Raw genomic sequence first — 17,857 nt, 5'->3', positions numbered from 1 at the left:
CCGCAAGCAGATGTCTGTTCGGGTACCTAACACCCGGGTGACACCCTACTAGGAATTGCTTGCAGAGCATTGTGTTATGCTCCTTAATCGGGAGCATATTGGCCTCGTTGCGCTGGTGGTGTTTCGGCAACATCAGAAGGCATCCTGTCGCTGTCTGAGTGCCGTGTTTTAGCAAGTCTGCAGTTTCATCTACTGCGTCCTACTAGTCCCCGATAGCGACACAGGCGTTGCATAGTTCAGAACCGGGCGGCCAATTGCCTTGTACGTTGCCAGCAACGTTTCTTTGTCTTTGCCCCACGTGCTGCCGGCAAGCGACTTGAGGACCTTGTTGCGGCTTTGTACTTTATTGACAATTGCGGTTGTATGCGCCGAGAAAGAGAGCAGACTTTTGAAGGTTACTCTGAGGATCTTCGGGTTATTCAACGTCGGAATTGGCTCGTCATCGACGAGAATACCCAGTTGCAGTCTGACCTCTTTCGTCGAAGTGGTGAAAAGCGTTGCTGAGGATTTTGTAGGGGAGAGTGTTAGGCTCCGTGCAGTGACGAAGCGAGAAAGCTCGGTGAAATAACCATTATCGAGCAAACGTCAGCATAAGAGACAATCGAGACTACCTCTGGTGGTTGAGGGAGCTTAGAAATGTAAAAGTTGAACAGTAGTGGGGAAAGGGCACCACCCTGTTGAACTCGCTGCTTCATTTTCCTAGGTTTGATCGATTTGTCTCCAAAGATCACTGACGACCACTCAGGTATTTCGCAGTCCACCGTTTGTTTTCTAGTAGCGTTACTTGAATAGTTCTCTCACATGGGGGGTTTCGGTTAAGGCCACGAATTATTTGGGAGTTTATGGCGTCAAGTGCTGTTGTTGTGCTGTGCACTTTACGGAACCCATGCTTATGCTTCGCTGGGGTCCAGTGATTTGTGTAGTGCGGAAGTAGAAGGGCCTCTAGTGTCTTCGCTACCGGGGAAAGGTGAGCTATCGGGCGAGAAGACTCTCCTTTGTTGGACGGTTTCCCCGGTGGACAATCACCTCACGGTTGACCAAGGCTTGCTCACACCAGAGGCGAAGTGACAGGTCTTCAGATGGTCTTCCCACTTCTTCCGCTTATGTACGTTCACTAGTTGCCGAATCTCCGAGTTGAGATCCCTGATACGGGGATTTACGGGGTCGGCCTGGCGAAGGGATTAACCTTTTTGTCATTAAATTTGTCGTTACAGTTTTGAATTTGGAAGGAATTGGTTTTAAATTTTGTTCACTCTACAAAGACTCAAAATTGTTCACTCTATAGAGTACTCAATGGAAAAATTTTCATGTTCACTCTTTCGAGGTGTTCGTAGCATCGGGTGTTCACTCCAGCCAGATAACACTGTAATAATTATTTTTTTGTTATTGCAAAACACACTCGAAATGTATCTACCCGCAAAATCAGTTTACCTAGCATTTACATATCGCTAGCTTAGAGAGAAAAGTTGCTAAGTCCACTTTTTATGAAAACTCATATTTTGATATAGGAGGCTAGAGAAATTGAATACGCATCGTTTCGAAAATTATATAGGTACATGTTTTATTTTTTCCTCTTCATAAGCAATAAAAGGAAAATTTGCTAAGCCCAATAGAAGCACCGCAAATCCGATAAGGCCAAAATAATGCGACATCTTTTAATAAATATCGAAACCTTCTGATTCTTATGGAGTTTTGCTTTGCTTTAAACGCGCAAAAAATGTTTGATTCAAAGTCTTGCGAAATAGTTAAAGAAAATGGCTATAGGAAGATTTTTTCCTCTCCTGTAAAATTTTTAAAATGGGACTTAGCAACTTTTCTTTCTAAGATAGCGATATATGTCTCGTGCAATTATTTGTAAAGCCATTCTAAGAGGCTTACCCAAGAAGAACTTAAAAAAGTGCTTCCTTGCTTGCCTTCTAGAAGGGCTTATCCATTTACAATTTACGCGAATGCATAAATTTATATTAGGTGCGTTCATTTAAAATCTCCAGTAAAAACCAACCAACTGCCAAATTCCGGCGAAATGTCATCTGTTTTCTCACAAGAGAAAAATATCCCAAATAGTACGCGAACAGAAAATTTGCAGAAACAATTAACAGCTACGCGAACGAACCTATTATAGAGCATTACAAATCAATTTCAATAAACCTTTTATGTTGCAACCACACATATTTGATATACATAAACCTTAAGCAAATACTTCAAAGATGTATGATTTTTATAAATTAAAGGAGCAACTTTAAAAGAACTCCTCCAAAGGCCTTCCTATAAAAGCCCTTTTGGAAGGCATTCCATGGGTAGCGAAAGAAGAAGCCCTTCAATTTGTGGCACTCCATACAAAATAGAAAGGAGAAAGGAATGTAGAGTGGAAGGCCTCTTGGCTCTTGCGCCGCAGTATGATCTCGGCGAAAGTCGCGACCGTGCCTCATGATTTTTCATTTAAGAAACGAGATTTTTGGGTGCTACGGGGCCGAGTTTTCGCTACAATCGCCGCTTGTTGGCATCCCAGCGCTCGCAGAAAAAGAATGTATGCTCTGCATCGTCTACATGTAAGCAGTAACCGCAGTGTGGGTTCGCCACCTTCCCCATTTTGTGCAGGTACGCTCTAAAAGTATCCGTGGCCAGTCAACAAGGGCTTGTTCGAGATGCAATCACAACCGCAGTGTTGCGCGCATTATTGAAGTATCACGTACGGAGAGAACTACTAACAACGTTTTATCAGTTGGAAATTGCAACAGTTCTGCAAATTTGCATCAGTGCTGCAGTATTTCCGCTTTGATTACGTGCCTCGAACAGGCCCTAACCGAGTGAGGAAATAGCCCACCTCTCCGCGTGAGCGGTCTAGCCAGCGGTCCAGGTGCGGAAGCAGTTTCGCAGTCCACCTCCCCGTTTGATCACTCTGCCATTTTTGCTGCCTTCTGCTCAGTAATCTGCTTTTGGCTTCCTTTGCTGCCTAGTCCGTTTTTTTTTTACGGGAGTACGAGTACGGCTTCCTCCGATACCGATACGATATGCGCACGCCACTTTTAGTGCACCTTGTCGTTGAATGTTGGCGAGACGTCTGCGGTATTTGTCTATCGTTTAAGCTGCAGCCCAGATTTCTGCTCCGTAAAGCAAAATTGACTCCGTTGTCTTCATCAAGAGGCGCCGTATACATGATTTGAGTCCATATAAGTTTGCTATTAGCATTGCTGTCTTTTTCGATGCTCTTTTCGACACACTCTGAATGTGGTCCCAGAATGTGAGCTTACTATCCAGTAGAAACCCGAGGTATTTGACGCATCGTGAGGTTGAGATTTCTTCTTTTTCGATGAATATTGGTCCTCCATCCGCGTTTTAATTCTTCTTATAGCCTGATTGAGCTTCCACTGAGCCGTCGTGAGATCGCGAGCGGCTACTGTTACTGCTTCATCATCGGCATAGCATACAAGTTCAATATCTTGTGGCATTTCGAATCTTAGTAGGCTGTCGTACTGAATGTTCCACATGTCTGGACCGAGTATTGAGCTTTGCGCAGCTCCCGAGGTTACTCCGATCGATCGTTGTCCCTCTTGGGTTTCAAACTCAAATATGCCGCATTAAATTAAATAAGCTGTAAATGTATGTATATGTATATTATAGGGTGTGTTCAGAAATGCATCAAGCCAAAGCATCAGTCTCTTTTATTTCTAAACTATAATTAATGGAATTGAATTATTTACGCAACTAAGTTCCAATTCGGCATTTAACTGCGGTTGCGCATATTGGACATTTCCATGAATTATAAGTATAAATATAAAAGAGACTGATTCTTTGGCTCAGGGCATTTCTAAACGCGCCCAATAAAACGACTTCATTTATTACGGACGCATCGCGGAAGTCCGCCCAAATTTCCCGGCTGAAGCAGCTGTACTAGCAAATGAGCGTGACCACCTACGCCAGGTCGACCCCGGGGACCCTCGCTTGAGGGAACTTAATTTGGAGATTCGGCAATTAGTAAATCAACACAAGCGGACAAAGTGGGAAGAGCACTTGAAGGCCTGTAACTTCACCTCTGGTGTGAGTAAGCTCTGGTCAACCGTGAGGTCCTTGTCCAACCCGACGAAGCGTGATGACAGAGTGGAAATTTCATTCGAAGGTCACGCCTCATCGGACCCGAAGAAATGCGCGAACTATTTCAGTCGGCAATTCGCACTGCATCCTTCGTTAGACAAGGCCAAACGTCGAGTGACCAGGAGGCTGCACAAACTGCCCAAAAACGATGCACCACTTGTTTTCACCAGCGGTGAAGTGAAGGGGGCCATCGGGAAGGCGAAAGCCTCCAAAGCCATTGGACCCGACGGAATCTGTATGCTGATGTTGAAACATTTGGGGCCTGCGGGGGTAGCATACCTCACGGAGGTCCTCAATTTGTCTATGACCACTCTCATCATTCCTGATGTGTGGAAATCAGGGAGAGTGGTCCCACTGCTGAAACCGGGGAAGCCCGCCAACAGAGGAGACCCTTATCGCCCGATAATGCTCCTTTCCCCGGTCGCGAAGACACTTGAGGCCCTGCTGCTCCCATACTTCACCTGCCACCTAACCCCAGCGAAACATCAGCATGGCTTCCGTAAAGTGCACAGCACAACAACAGCACTTAACGCCATAAACACCCAGATAACTCGTGGCCTAAATCGAAACCGCCCCTGTGAGAGAACTGTCCTAGTAGCGCTGGACTTGTCAAAGGCGTTTGACACCGTCTGCCATTCCACGCTGCTAGAAGACATTGAGGCCTCCTCTCTCCCACAGGGACTGAAGCGATGGTCGGCGAATTATATGAGTGGTCGGCAATCATCAGTAATCTTCAGAGATCAAACCTCGAAACCAAGAAGAATAAAACAAGGGGTTCCACAAGGTGGTGTTCTCTCCCCCTTACTTTTTAACTTCTATATCTCGAAACTCCCCCAGCCACCTGAAGGAGTTTCCCTGATCTCGTACGCTGATGACTGTTCGATTTTGGCGTCTGGGAATGCAATTGATCACCTCTGCTCAAAAGTAAACGGCTATCTCTCCAGCCTTTCTCGCTTCTTCACTGCAAGGAGCCTAACCCTCTCCCCAACGAAATCAACGGCGACCCTCTTCACCACCTGGACGAAGGAGGTCAGGCTTGAATTAGGCATTCACGTCGACGGCACACCCATACCGACGGTGAACAACCCGAAAATTTTAGGGGTTACTTTTGATAGCCTGCTCTCTTTCTCCGCGCGCACAACCGCAGTTGTCAACAAAGTACAGAGCCGCCACAAGGTCCTCAAGTCGCTCGCCGGCAGCACTTGGGGCAAAGACAAAGAAACGTTGCTGGCAACATACAAGGCAATTGGCCGGCCGGTTCTAAATTATGCTGCGCCAGTTTGGACGCCGGGGGTTAGTTGGACGCAGTGGACGAAGCTACAGACTTGTCAGAACGCCGCACTCCGGACAGCGACTGGGTGCCTTCTGATGACGCCTGAGCATCACCTACACAGTGAGGCCCAAGTGCTCCCCGTAAGGGAACGCAACAAGATGCTCTGTAAGCAGTTTCTTGTGGGGTGTCACAGAAGTGAACACCCCAACAGACCACTGCTGGAGGAGGAGCCTCCGCCCAGGCACGTCAGGGGGCACCTATTCATGTACAAGGACGCAGTCCAGACCTACACAGACCAACCACTGGACCCAATGACGTACAGACGAGCGATTAACGACATTCATAGGGGGTCTGTCTCCACCTACCTCGACTCCCGGCCTAGGAATGTCGTTATCGGAGCCCAATCACCACCTGTGGAAGAGACGGAGCTTCAGTTACCTAGAGAGACCCGCGTTACCCTGGCTCAGTTACGGTCTGGATATTGTAGTCGCCTAAACAGCTACCTGTCCAGACTCGACCCAAACATCCCAAATGAGTGCCCGGCATGTGGAGACTCCCCCCACGACACCAACCACCTCTTCACATGCCAGCTCAATCCGACTCAACTAACACCCCTCTCCCTTTGGTCCGACCCCATCGAAACAGCTCGTTTCCTGTGCCTACCGTTAGTTGAGCTTGACGATAATGATTAAAAGTTGACCCGAAACAGGCGGGGCTTAGTAGTGCCGCTACAACAACAACAACTTCATTTATTATGTGAATTTTAATTTAATTTTTGCTTTACTCTACAGGTCGGCACGAGAATGTAACAGAAAGTATACATACAACGGAAAATGTACATTCATACACATATTTCAGTCTTTATTTAAATATTAGAAAAAACGAAATACTATTATTATACTAAATCAAACTTAAAAAGAAAATCACTTAAATCCATATCTAAATTTATTCAATCTTTAAATTATTGTACGCTGAATATACACTTCAAAATGCGGCACCAAATTCAAAAGCCATCAGAAGCGCACGGGGCCCAAAAACCCGACGGAAACCATTGTGGAATTATACCATGACAGAAACTTTCTCCCAATAGGGAAGCGATTTAAAGCTCATTGGGATGAACTTTAAGATTGCCAACTTCCAGTGCGCCTGTGCTGCAAATACATTCGAAACAAAATACTTAAAAAAAAAGAAAAAATCTTTGTTACTATGTATGTGCTTTTTGGCATAACTATTCCTCTAGCAAAGGCTCTGCCGACAAAATAAGATGGTTGCAGAAGAACCTGAGCGTTACGGGCCTGACTGCATGGAGTATTTGGAGGTAGCAGAAGTAGATATTCACAAATCTCAAATTAGGCCACCTGCGACGTACTGGAAAGAAACCATCGGCGAAAACATCTGAACCTAAGATTCAACAAGAGTTATTAGAAACACCGTTACTGTGGCAGTAACGAGTTTAATAGAGCATGTTGAAAGCGGAAAGCCATTGCGAAGAATGGATAGGTGAAAACGGGCAAAAGTACTCAAATGTATTTAGCGTACAACAATATGAAGACCTGCGAAATAAAAATTATTAAAAAAATATGTATTCGAATACATTTCACTGTTACAAATATAATAAAGAAAAATACTTTAGATTTACATCTTAAGCAACTGCTCCAACAGGTTATTGTGTCGCCGCATTTCAGCTATTTCTTCTTTTTTAAGCCGCTCCATTTCCCTGAAATGCCGTTTCTGTTCTTCATGATGCTCTACTGAACTGTTTACTGCCATAGTAACAGTTTCTAACAACCCTTTCTGAAACTTTAGTTTCTTTTCTGGAGCTACATATACTGGTGGCGGTGAAGGCGTACGCTCGTCGACTGTGACGGGTGAACTAATTTGAGATTCGCAAATCTCTATTTTCGTTCTCTCCGAATGCTCTATGTTGTCAGGCTCGTCGCGCTCAGGTTCTTCTGTCATGACCTTAGACACACTTGAAGGCGACAATCCAAAAATAGATGCAGATATTCGTTCAACGTTCTCATTCATTCCAATAAGTTTATATATTGCCTCCTCATTGGGAGAAAGTTTCTGTTGGGTGTTTAGACCACCACCCGAGCTTTTTCTGGCTTCAAAACTTTGCGCCGCCTTGTGACGCACATATTTTTTTTGGTCGGTCCACACCTACATAAATTGAGGAAGACGATAACTTCAAGCGAAAACTATACTTTTAGTCACTTTACAGACCTTTTTCCATTGAGTAATATTTTTTAGTGGTGGACCTGCAGAGTTTAGTTCCGCTTCTGCGTTCCGCCAAAACCGGGAAACTTCATCATTGTGGCCCTTATGAAAGCCACGAGCAATGTCCGGCCTGGCTTCCATTAGGGTTATTAATATTTCGATTTGATGCCTATTTATTTTTTTCGACCTAAAATTAAAGGATTAAACGTTATCCGTAATACTTAACATGGATTTAATGTACGTATGTAATTGAGAAAATGGATTTATAATTATAAGCCGCCCAGTGAAAAATTTTGCAATCAAGGCATTTTTTTTTTCAAAAATTGATTTGTTTTCTTGCTGTTTCTAAAACAAACCACGTCAAAAGAAACTTCAAATAATACTCGCTTTATCCTCCTGAAAAAGATTCCTCCTCAACGTTGAGAATGATTACAAAAATTAACGAGGCTAGATCCGTGGAGTAATACAAAGGTTGAATTGCTGTTTTTGACTGGACGAGCAGAAACCAAGTAGCGACTTACAAAGATTGGGGCGTCTCACTGTTATTCATGGCATCACGCGATTTTCGGCGATCGGCGGCCTCCGTAATCAATCGGTTTTTCTCCTCCTCTGCGACTACATGAAACGCGATGGAGTGCATTTATTTATTTATTAATATTTTTAATAAAAATAGCGTAAAGAAAAATTTTCGCCAGCCAAGTCGCGATTCAAAACAAATTTGTTAACGTTTTGCACAGAGAATTTTGCATTGCTGGGAAATGTCAAATATGATTAAAACAGCTGTTTGGACCATGGTTGCCACTCGCCAACATTTTTTTCCACCAAAATGTATGTGTCAAGTTCTTTGGTGAATGAAACAGATCTGGCAGCGCTTTAAAATACATGTGTTGGCAACGCTGAAACTGACGTTTTTTTTAGTAGGAGAAAAAAAGTCGAAGTAAGTGGGAGCGTTTAATATAGGTTTTCTTGTAGAATCATAAAAAAAATCGATTAAAAAGCCTATTTCATTAATTTAATCACCTGTGTACTAAAAGAGTTAAAAAAATCTTGTTTCTACTGAAAAAGCGATATAATTTGCGCTTATTAACAAACGTTCAAAGTGTGTATCGCTTGCCATTTACGTCAGCAGTGACGCTGGCAAAGTCAAAGAGCTTTTAGCGCCGGGCCACCCATCCAATCAAGAACATGGTTAATTTTTGCTTTCTCTGCCACTGCGAAATACATTGATTAAATAAATATAATATTTAAGTGTCTTTGTTGTTCGTTTATGTTTAAAAATAAATCAGACGCGGACGGGCAATAACAAATCAAAACTAAAATTGGCCTTGTAGCGGACCACAAAAACAATTTAAAATTGAATTTGGCTTATTTTTTTTTTTTAACTTTCTCAAGAAAAATTAAAATAAACAACCAGCCTTGCAGTGCGGAATATATGTACATATGTATGTACGTACACATAAATCAAGTAAGACTGAAAATCCGGAAAGTTAATCGATAATGTACATGGGCGACTGAGATTTGTGAGCAATCGTGCTCTAATGCTTCCTTTAAACAAAAAGTGGACCGGGTAGCACAGCGCATTTGCCAATTTTTTCAACCAAACTAAACACAATGAATTATGAAAGCGTTTATATGTACATCTGCGTTGTAAATTTAGCACGTATCCGCATTTTGTTAATTACTTTGGGCTGTGTCACATTTCATTTGAAGTGAATACGAGCGTTACGGGCCATTTGAAAGGTTTAGTTGCTTACAGTCGCGTAAAAAACTTAACTTACGAAATATTCTGTAAGTTATTGAAGTACCATTGTTATTGAAAGAATGAGTTGGGTTCCGGAAAGGGATCTGTGAGGTCGAGGCTCGCCTGAGAGCCCTACAGCAGCAGGAGCAAGAGAATCATGTCGTTAAATTCCTTAGTCTTTCCTCTTTTCTTATACAGCCTCGAACTAACATACTATTGAGAACATTTCCCAGAATTACTATTGAACTAGTTTGTATATTTCTTTCTAATACTGTCCTACAAATAGCTAAATCTTCAAGTAAAATATCTGTAAGTGGCTTTCCAAGGGGAGATTTAAGTTAAGTTCTGTTACATAGATGCTACTGTCGCAGGTCTAAGATCTTTGGCACTGTAACTGCCTAATCGAATTGGCCAAGTCAATAGGCTTCGGGAAGATAGTGCCAAAAATTGCCGCTCTCTTTATTATTTATATGTACATATGTATGTAGGTATTACCTTAAAATTTAAATATCTTGTGACGTTGATTTTCTTCTGCCAGTGTTGCAACCTTCATGAATAAATTAGAGAAACTGAAACTCAGGAAAGATCACCTAAAAAATATTTTGGTTCAAAAGATCTAAAAGCTCGCTATTCTAGAGATTGCATATTAATAATATTTTTCCTTTTACAATTACGTTTCCCATTGAATGCTTTAGTTTATGAGTTCATATGTACATATATACATATTTATGTACATACATGATATATGTATGTTGTATAGTATGTTTAACAGAAGCGAAAACAATTACGTGATAACAAACCAAGCAGAACTGGAATGCAAAAAAAAAAAAAAAAAACTACATAAGTAAAAAGTCGGCATCTCTAAGCTCTGGTGGGGTTAACTGGCGTTTAGAGTACCCTTCACGAATGTATTTAAGAAAAAGTATAAACATTAGAATAATAACAAGATTTTCTAGCTGTGGTAATTGTGTTGCGCTTAGGTATTTAAGAAACTCGTTTAACGATTGTACTTTTATAAGCGTAAAATGTGTTGTTTAATACTCAGTTGTAGCTTAATAACACATTCTACTTGTACTGTTTGTATACGAGTACAAGCGAGGCTAATAAGTCACTAATTTTGTATATATTTTTTTTTAAATTCAGAATGTATCGCACTAGATATCCATATATGTATGCATGTATGTACACAATTATACATACATAAATATACATATGAATATGTACATACATATGTATTTGCGGTTGCTAAGCCAATGTCCTTGACTTGAATCGTGTAATTGCGTGCAATTACGTTCGCGATACTTTTAATTGATTTAAGTCGTTTCACCGATAAGGGAAAGTTAGCCAATCATTTGGAGCAATGTTACAATTATGGTGAATGAGTGTACCCACGTAGAACACTTACGACACTAGAATCGACTGCAATGCTACCCAACACAAACGGAGTATGCTGAAATTTCGAATATCGCTAACAGCAACAACGTGTCTCATTGATCACTAGTTTGCATTAGGATGTCTTAGCCATATTACCGTTGTCAAAGAAACAGTACACCAAAGATCTGGCCAATAAATGCAGATTTACTTAGCAGGACCAATTTAAAAATACTTCCAAAAATTTTTTCATTTCTTTTTATTTAAAAAAGTTTTTTTTTTTAATATTTTTTGAAAAAAAAATTACCTCAGATGACTTAACAGTTTAAGCTAAAAAAATTTTCATAAAAATATTTAAAAAAAAATTGTCTATGGAATCAATGAGATTTTTGATGCTGTTTTTGATCTTTTTTTTAAAGACTGGTAAGGTATCTTCTCACCCTTTTAATTTCTTTGCGAATAAGCTCATTCAAAGTATGAAGGAGGAAGGTAAGATAAACGAGTGTCATTCCACGTTGGATTAAGAGGTAAGAGGTAAAGAAAAAAATTGGACGTGAATGAGTCTGTTTGCAAAGAAATAAAAATGGTGGGAAATACATTTCAACTGATACCTCTTAAGTCTATACCGGTAAAGTTTTGGAGCAGGTATTCAAGTTTTTCTTACATAAATCTTTGAAAAAAGTTAAAAAAAAACAGCATCGAAAATCCCATTATTATTATTCCGTTGATACAATTTTTTAATACCTTTATGTAGATTTTTTAGGCTTAATGTTTTGTCAACTGAGGGGATTTTTTTCAAAAAACCCCTTAAGATACTAAAACTCCATTTTTAAAGGTATTTTCAAACCGGTCCAGCTCACGTAAATCTTGATATTTTTCCGAAATATTTTAGTAGAAGCCTTAGAATATATTAAATTTTGTTATCTCGCCGGAAAACCGCAACTTTTTTTGGTAATGCAGTCTAATATGCATACATATGTACTATGTACATACACACTTACACCGCGACATAGTGCAAGCCAGTCTCAGCACATACAAGCCTAGAATGCGGCAGATCCCAGGCTCTCCCGAGTAGGCATAGAGAAGGTGATAACAACTGCCTGCTGTTACGACAAGAATAATTTAGAATTTGCTTTACTTATGACCCGCACTACCTGTTTGTTGTGGTTTCTTAAAATAGCAGCTTTCGTTTAGGGCAGAAACAAACCAATGTTTTTTATTTATAGAGAAGAGTCAGTCTAATGTATATTACTTATACATACAAATGTAAACCACTTCAATTGCCAAATACACTCCCTGAAGTCAGATAAGATTGCGCGCTTATAAAAAAAAACAGATGTTTGCATACATTCCCATAAAACGTAGTAAACAACTTGTTCGCGGTTAATGAGATTGTAAGAAAATCTCATTGTTTATCCAGCCACTACGTGACTGACTCCTTCGCAAAACAGCGTGTTTTATCATCGTCTATTGTCACCATTTTGTTTCCACGCCACATAACACAAGCATAAATTATCAGCGTAAAGAAGTTATCTTCAGGCAGATGCTATCACCGCTTAAGCAAAAAAGATAACGCCTATCTCATGTTTTGTCAAGTAGTCAGTCTAAATAGACCAAATATGTATAATTTTCTTTATCAAATAACTCAAAACTGAAACTAATTATACTTAACTGTTTTTCATTTCATTACAGTTGCTTGTCGCAATTGGACTCACAAATTGAAGCAGCGCTTTTTCGGAATAAATTAGCAAATTTATTTTTGAACTGTGATATAATAACACGTGTAAAGCAGAAATTGTAATATTCTCACACATACAATTATCGACACCCTCTTCTTAAAGAAATTTAAAATACCAACAAACACGCCAAAAGATGTCACAAAATCAGTCATACTTTTGGCAAACCACCAAACATAATGTTTATCTCAAACGTTCCGCCAGATTGCAAATGCTCATAGCATTAATGGCCGTATTGACATTCTCCACCATATGTCAGGCGGAGGTAGCACGCAGAGAAATAGATGAAAGTGTTGCAACACTAGGTGTACCAAGCGTAAGTGCAACAAAATCAACATTAAATAATTACGAAATCCACTAATAATCAATGCTCATCTCTTTTTATAGGCCTTCCCCGATGACACGCAATTTATGAAAGATGCCGTAAATGGAAATGCAGACAATGAATTGAATGAAAGTGATGCCACCAAGGAAACTAAAACTAATTCCGGTTTTATCGATGCGTTCTCCGCATCGATATCAGTAATATTATTTACTGAATTAGGTGATAAGACTTTCTTCATTGCTGCCATAATGGCGATGCGCCATCCGCGCCTAATCGTCTTTGCTGGCGCCATATCAGCGCTGGCGCTGATGACCGTACTCTCGGTGGTGTTCGGCATGGCAGCTACCATTATTCCTAAGATTTATACATACTACATTTCAACGGCGTTGTTTGCCATATTCGGCTTGAAAATGATCTATGAAGGTTATTTCATGAAGGACAGCGATGCGCAGGAGGAATTTGAGGAGGTGCAATCGACTTTGCGTAAACGTGAAGATGAGGTAAGTGAGTGGGGTTGTAGTGAAAAAGTGAAATGAAAATGTAAAAACAAAAGGCAGTGCCTGTAGTTACTATTTAAACACCATTTCAAATTTGTTTTTAGCTAGCTTTTAGCTTTGCCCATTTTTCTTTGAATTACTTTTAGTTAATTACCCTTGGACTATGTACATATTTACATATTTGTTTTTATTTTTTGTTTGTAAACTTCCTTTGCATTCAATTTCATTTAATATATAGTATTATTTTTGCCTGAAAATTAAAAAAAAAAAAAATAGACCAAATGAAATGCAAAAAACTATCTTTATTAGTTAACAAAACTACGATCACTTCATCATTCAGCGCATGAAGCACACACCATACAAACCCTTAAGAGCCTGTCAAGCGTGGCAATGCAATATCTTTCGAAAAGGCTGTCAAATTAAGAAATTTCAGAAAGCAGTTGCATGGGCAGTCACACCTTGCATGTAAAGCGTCTTTCGAAAGAGGTTTTTTTTCCGAAAGGCGAATTGCAGATTTGCTAGTCCAGTACGAGCAAGTTGAAATATATTTCCGAAATCGATTTGCGCTCTCTCAATTGCAGTATAATCTTGCAACTTTTATTTCAGAAATTGATTTCCGAAATGTGATAGAAAGGTCATTCTGGCTGTTCACACATCGAAATAAAATTTCTCTTCCTCAATCTGACAGCGAATTGCGTGGAAAAGTTAGAAATATTGCCACGTCTGACACGCTCTTTACATATGGAAAAATATATTGCGCATACACAGACACATATATACATTTGGGCAGACGTAGAAAAGCGCATATTGCGCACAATTATTAACAAATATTATTTATTTAACTTATGTATACACAGAAAATAATACAGATATATGTACATATAGATGTATACATACATACACTTGTATGTATTTGCACTCTTATCGATGGGCAACAACAATGCTGAGTTAATAAAAGATTTTATCATTTACGCTGTACAAAAAACATTAGTTAGCTTTTGCACTGGGATAGAAAAATGTCATAAAATGGATTCTATATTATTTCATCAACAAAAAAAGCTGTAAATAATAAGGCTTAATTTTCGAATCCCTGTTCACTTAATTATGGCGTCATTTCAAATCAATATTCTCTCATTTGAGTTCATAAGTTCAAACGTAGTAAAAAGTAAAGAGATTTGGTCCTTTAGAACTGATAAATGCATTTCTTCCTAATGTTTATATGACATTCGAAATAAAAAAAAAAGTTATCTCAACTTAACAAAACTTATGTTACTTATTCAAGCCTTCCTTCAAAAACTAAGCCATTAATTTTTCTTAAAAAAGGCAATACTATTTTCTTGTTTAACATACCAGGGGCTGCATAGTTTTTATTCAAATTCAGATTCATAATTTTTTTTACATATTTGAAAGAATTGTGTGTTTAACCTCCTCCGGGTAAAGCAAGGGTTTAAACAGGGACATGACTATGGAAAAGAACCGCCGGCGGTCACCGCGTTTTTGTGTGTTCAGTAGTAACGCAAAATAATGTTTAGAATACGTAAAAAAATATTTCACGGGCCGGCACCCTAAACAAGTTAAATTCAAAGGAAATAAACTATTGGATATTATATTATTAGTTTTAAAGCATTTACAACTGTTGGCAAAATTATTACTGCAAATGCGTTTTAAAGTAGCGTTACATAGCTTCAAAACGTAGTATATTACTTGCTTTGTTCCTGTGAACAAGCTTTTCACTGCATTCCTTTCTCCTTTCTGTTTCGTATTGAGTGGTACAAATAGAAGGGCTTCTGCTTTCGCTGCCCACAGAAGGGCTTCCGAAGGGATTTTGTAGGATGTACTTTAGAAAACCATTTGGAGGGACGAGTTCTTCTAAAGCTGCTACTTTAATTTATAAAAATCATACTTCCTTTACGTATTTTTTTTGAGGTTGATATGAAATATGTTTTATTGCAACATAAAATGCCTTTTGAAATTCATTTTAAATGCTTAATAATATAAACTTATACATTCGCCCAAATTGTAGAAGACTTGCAGGGAAGCCGCTTTTCGGCGCTTCTCGGGTAAGCCTCTAAGAATGGCTTCACTTAGGCAGGCCTACCCAAATTATCTTCTGGGAAGTATTTTTTTCCAATCGATTGCAAGGATTTGTACCAATTAGGCAACGTTGACGGGAATGAAAATCACTTGTGAATACTGCTAGAAAAATGTATCTAATTCAAGAATACCAAATAAACAAAAAATCTTGGATACAGCGACTTGGTCAATCGCAATCAAAGTGAGGTATCTGCATCGGGCGCAATGTGAAAGATGTAGTTTATTATAGATACATAGGTCAAACCATTTCGAAGTCAACCATAGTTACCCCTGAGGCAATCCACTCTTACACAAGTGGACACCGAATTTTCTGAGTGTATTTTTCGAGTTTTGTAGCTGAAGACGCAGTGGGCAAGCCAAAAGAAAAAAAAAAATAAAAATAAAATATTGAAAGCTCACATTTTTGTTAAGCATTTAGCCGAGTCTCCTTCAATTTGTAGGGTGGGTCTTGATGTTTTGCGGTAAATGGTTTTATTACTTAACGTATGTTCTTGCAGTGTGAAGTTTCGCAGCACATGCGCGGTGCAAACCCATTCAATTAAAAGTTCCTAGGTTACAACTGAAAAGTGTTACAGCACCCGTCAATTTGAGGTCTTCAAGGGATTCAGTCGCCTTCTCATCGGGTTTTATGTTACACATTCACTTGCTATAAGCTGCCAATTAGTAATATTAAAACATAAATAAATCCAAAATTTCAGGTTTCATAGAGCAATATTCGTTACACTGGGTACACACTACTATATTTTAATCAAACTTTGTGACTAATCGCACGTTCATTTGGCTTCAATTTGCGCGCCACTCTGCAAAAGTACCACACATATCTGCCTTATCAATGTACTTACCTTTACAGTTAATCCATAATTTAAATATTTCTTTAATTTATAAACTTGATTTTGCAGCCGTCAGTAAATAGCAACAAAAAAATATCAAAAATTCAAGCGAAAATTCTTTTCCAACTAACGAAATTCATTAGCCCAAAAACTGCTTATAACAACAATTTTAATGATAAGCAGAAATCAGAAATGTTACGGATTGTTTTAATATGTATTTTTCTTTGATATTTTTCTCTCTTTTTTCGATACGGATGCATTTTGTTGCACGAATTCTTTAATGAAAATGAATAATAAAAAATTACGATATCATAATAATAATTTAATTATGCATAAATATTGAAATTTAAACAACAAAAAAAAAACCGCCCGTTAACCACGCACGCAACATTGCAATGTTCGTTTATGCTACGCCTGCACCACACAGTTGATGCGTAAGAAGCACGGCAAATACGATGATGCCGATGCCAAGCGCAAAAACAGCAACTCAGACAAAGAAGATGAGGGTCTAGAGCGTGGCGCTGGCGTCACCACCACCATCAGCAGCGGCTGCACCCCCACCACCGCCACCACCATCGCTGTCGTCACACAAAACACAAATCCCGAAATGTCGCATCGACAACGCAAACACAATAATAATCATTTAAAAAATACTAATAATAAAAATGGCTGTGATGTTAACAAGGACGGCGCTGATTCGGACAATAGCAGTTGCCATGAAAACGATATCTTCCTAAATGGTGTGAATGGTGGTGTTGGTGTTGGTGATGTTACCATTATTGGTGGTGATAGCTTGAAAAGATCCAACTTCCACAGCAGTCCTGCACTGTCGGCGTCCGTGCTTTCGAATCAAACCGAACAAACGAATTGTGATGAATTTACTAATAGTCCAAATAAGCTTAATTTTAATTCCCAAAATGATAGCGGCAACGACGATAATGCTATTAATGGCATTGACGCTGACGTTGAAGATGATGATGATGATGATGTTGCGACCGTCGATAGTGGTCATGGTGGCACACCGATACATGGCAAACGTGGAAAACAACAACTCACAAAATCAGGTAGTGTTGATAGATCAACAGCAATGGTGCATTCAGCATCCGCTGCGGCTGTCGTTATGTTGCACAACAACAACAATAAGCATGGAATCATTACAGGCACCAGTAATAGTATAACTAGTTTGAATAGTCTCAACTTAAACTCAAACGGCAGCTTTGGCAGCGGCGGCGTAGTGACGGTTGTAGGCGGTGGCGTCGTCGGTGGACAGCCGAATGGCGAGTTGAAGCAACTCGGTGGCAGCAAGAAGCGGGTTAGAATTCATTACAAAATGCCATTACTAAATAAACAAAAAAAAAAAAAGAAAAGCAAGAATACAAAAACAAATATATCATTCCTAACCAGCCACATACACACACACACTCCCACACGTACACAACAACAATCACCAATAATCAATTGCATTTATTTGTACAAATCAGCAGTTACATCACCCCAAACATTCTCTCTTGTCACTGCAGCTCATTGTTGTGTTCATTTATCCTATAATATACTGCATATATGTATATTTCTATTTCTTTCGAATTTGTTTTGATTCATCAACCATTATGGTTTTTGCATAACACAACATATTTTGGTTTGTAACCTCATCCTTCGTTGCATTTTGAAACACTCACTG

At 39.5% G+C, this 17,857-nt stretch overlaps 2 protein-coding genes across 2 annotated transcripts; one reads left to right on the top strand and one right to left on the bottom strand.

The window, feature by feature from the left end:
- Positions 1-6,267: 6,267 nt before the first annotated feature.
- LOC118752143 lies at positions 6,268-8,292 on the bottom strand. Its single transcript, XM_036486998.1, has 3 exons — positions 8,107-8,292; positions 7,592-7,772; positions 6,268-7,528 (listed from the first exon to the last, which is right to left on the bottom strand). Exons 1-3 carry the CDS (start codon positions 8,223-8,225, stop codon positions 7,001-7,003), a joined length of 828 nt encoding a protein of 275 aa, XP_036342891.1. The 5' UTR covers positions 8,226-8,292; the 3' UTR covers positions 6,268-7,000.
- Positions 8,293-8,501: 209 nt separating this feature from the next.
- LOC118752142 lies at positions 8,502-17,491 on the top strand (the record flags this gene model as incomplete). The annotated part of the gene is made up of 5 exons (XM_036486997.1): positions 8,502-9,373; positions 12,390-12,749; positions 12,821-13,258; positions 16,607-17,243; positions 17,340-17,491. Coding segments are annotated over exons 2-5 (1,407 nt in total), but the record flags the coding sequence as incomplete, so codon positions are not given.
- Positions 17,492-17,857: the final 366 nt, after the last annotated feature.

This window comes from Rhagoletis pomonella, unplaced genomic scaffold (genome assembly GCF_013731165.1).
Source record: "Rhagoletis pomonella isolate Grant_MI unplaced genomic scaffold, Rhpom_1.0 Rhpom_scaffold_01255, whole genome shotgun sequence".
In the NCBI taxonomy this organism is placed as follows: Eukaryota; Metazoa; Arthropoda; class Insecta; order Diptera; family Tephritidae; genus Rhagoletis; species Rhagoletis pomonella.
The sequence above is the reverse complement of the archived record's forward strand: the minus strand, read 5'-3'. Positions and strand labels throughout refer to the sequence as shown.

What these genes read in the sequence shown, in the direction of transcription:
- LOC118752143 (XM_036486998.1), bottom strand. Translation starts at nt 8,225, where the DNA reads ATGCACTCCATCGCGTTTCATGTAGTCGCAGAGGAGGAGAAAAACCGA. An exon ending in AGTGAGACGCCCCAATCTTT is followed by an intron (nt 7,773 to 8,106) that starts GTAAGTCGCTAC and finishes CTTTAATTTTAG; the next exon opens with GTCGAAAAAAATAAATAGGC. An exon ending in ATATTACTCAATGGAAAAAG is followed by an intron (nt 7,529 to 7,591) that starts GTCTGTAAAGTG and finishes CAATTTATGTAG; the next exon opens with GTGTGGACCGACCAAAAAAA.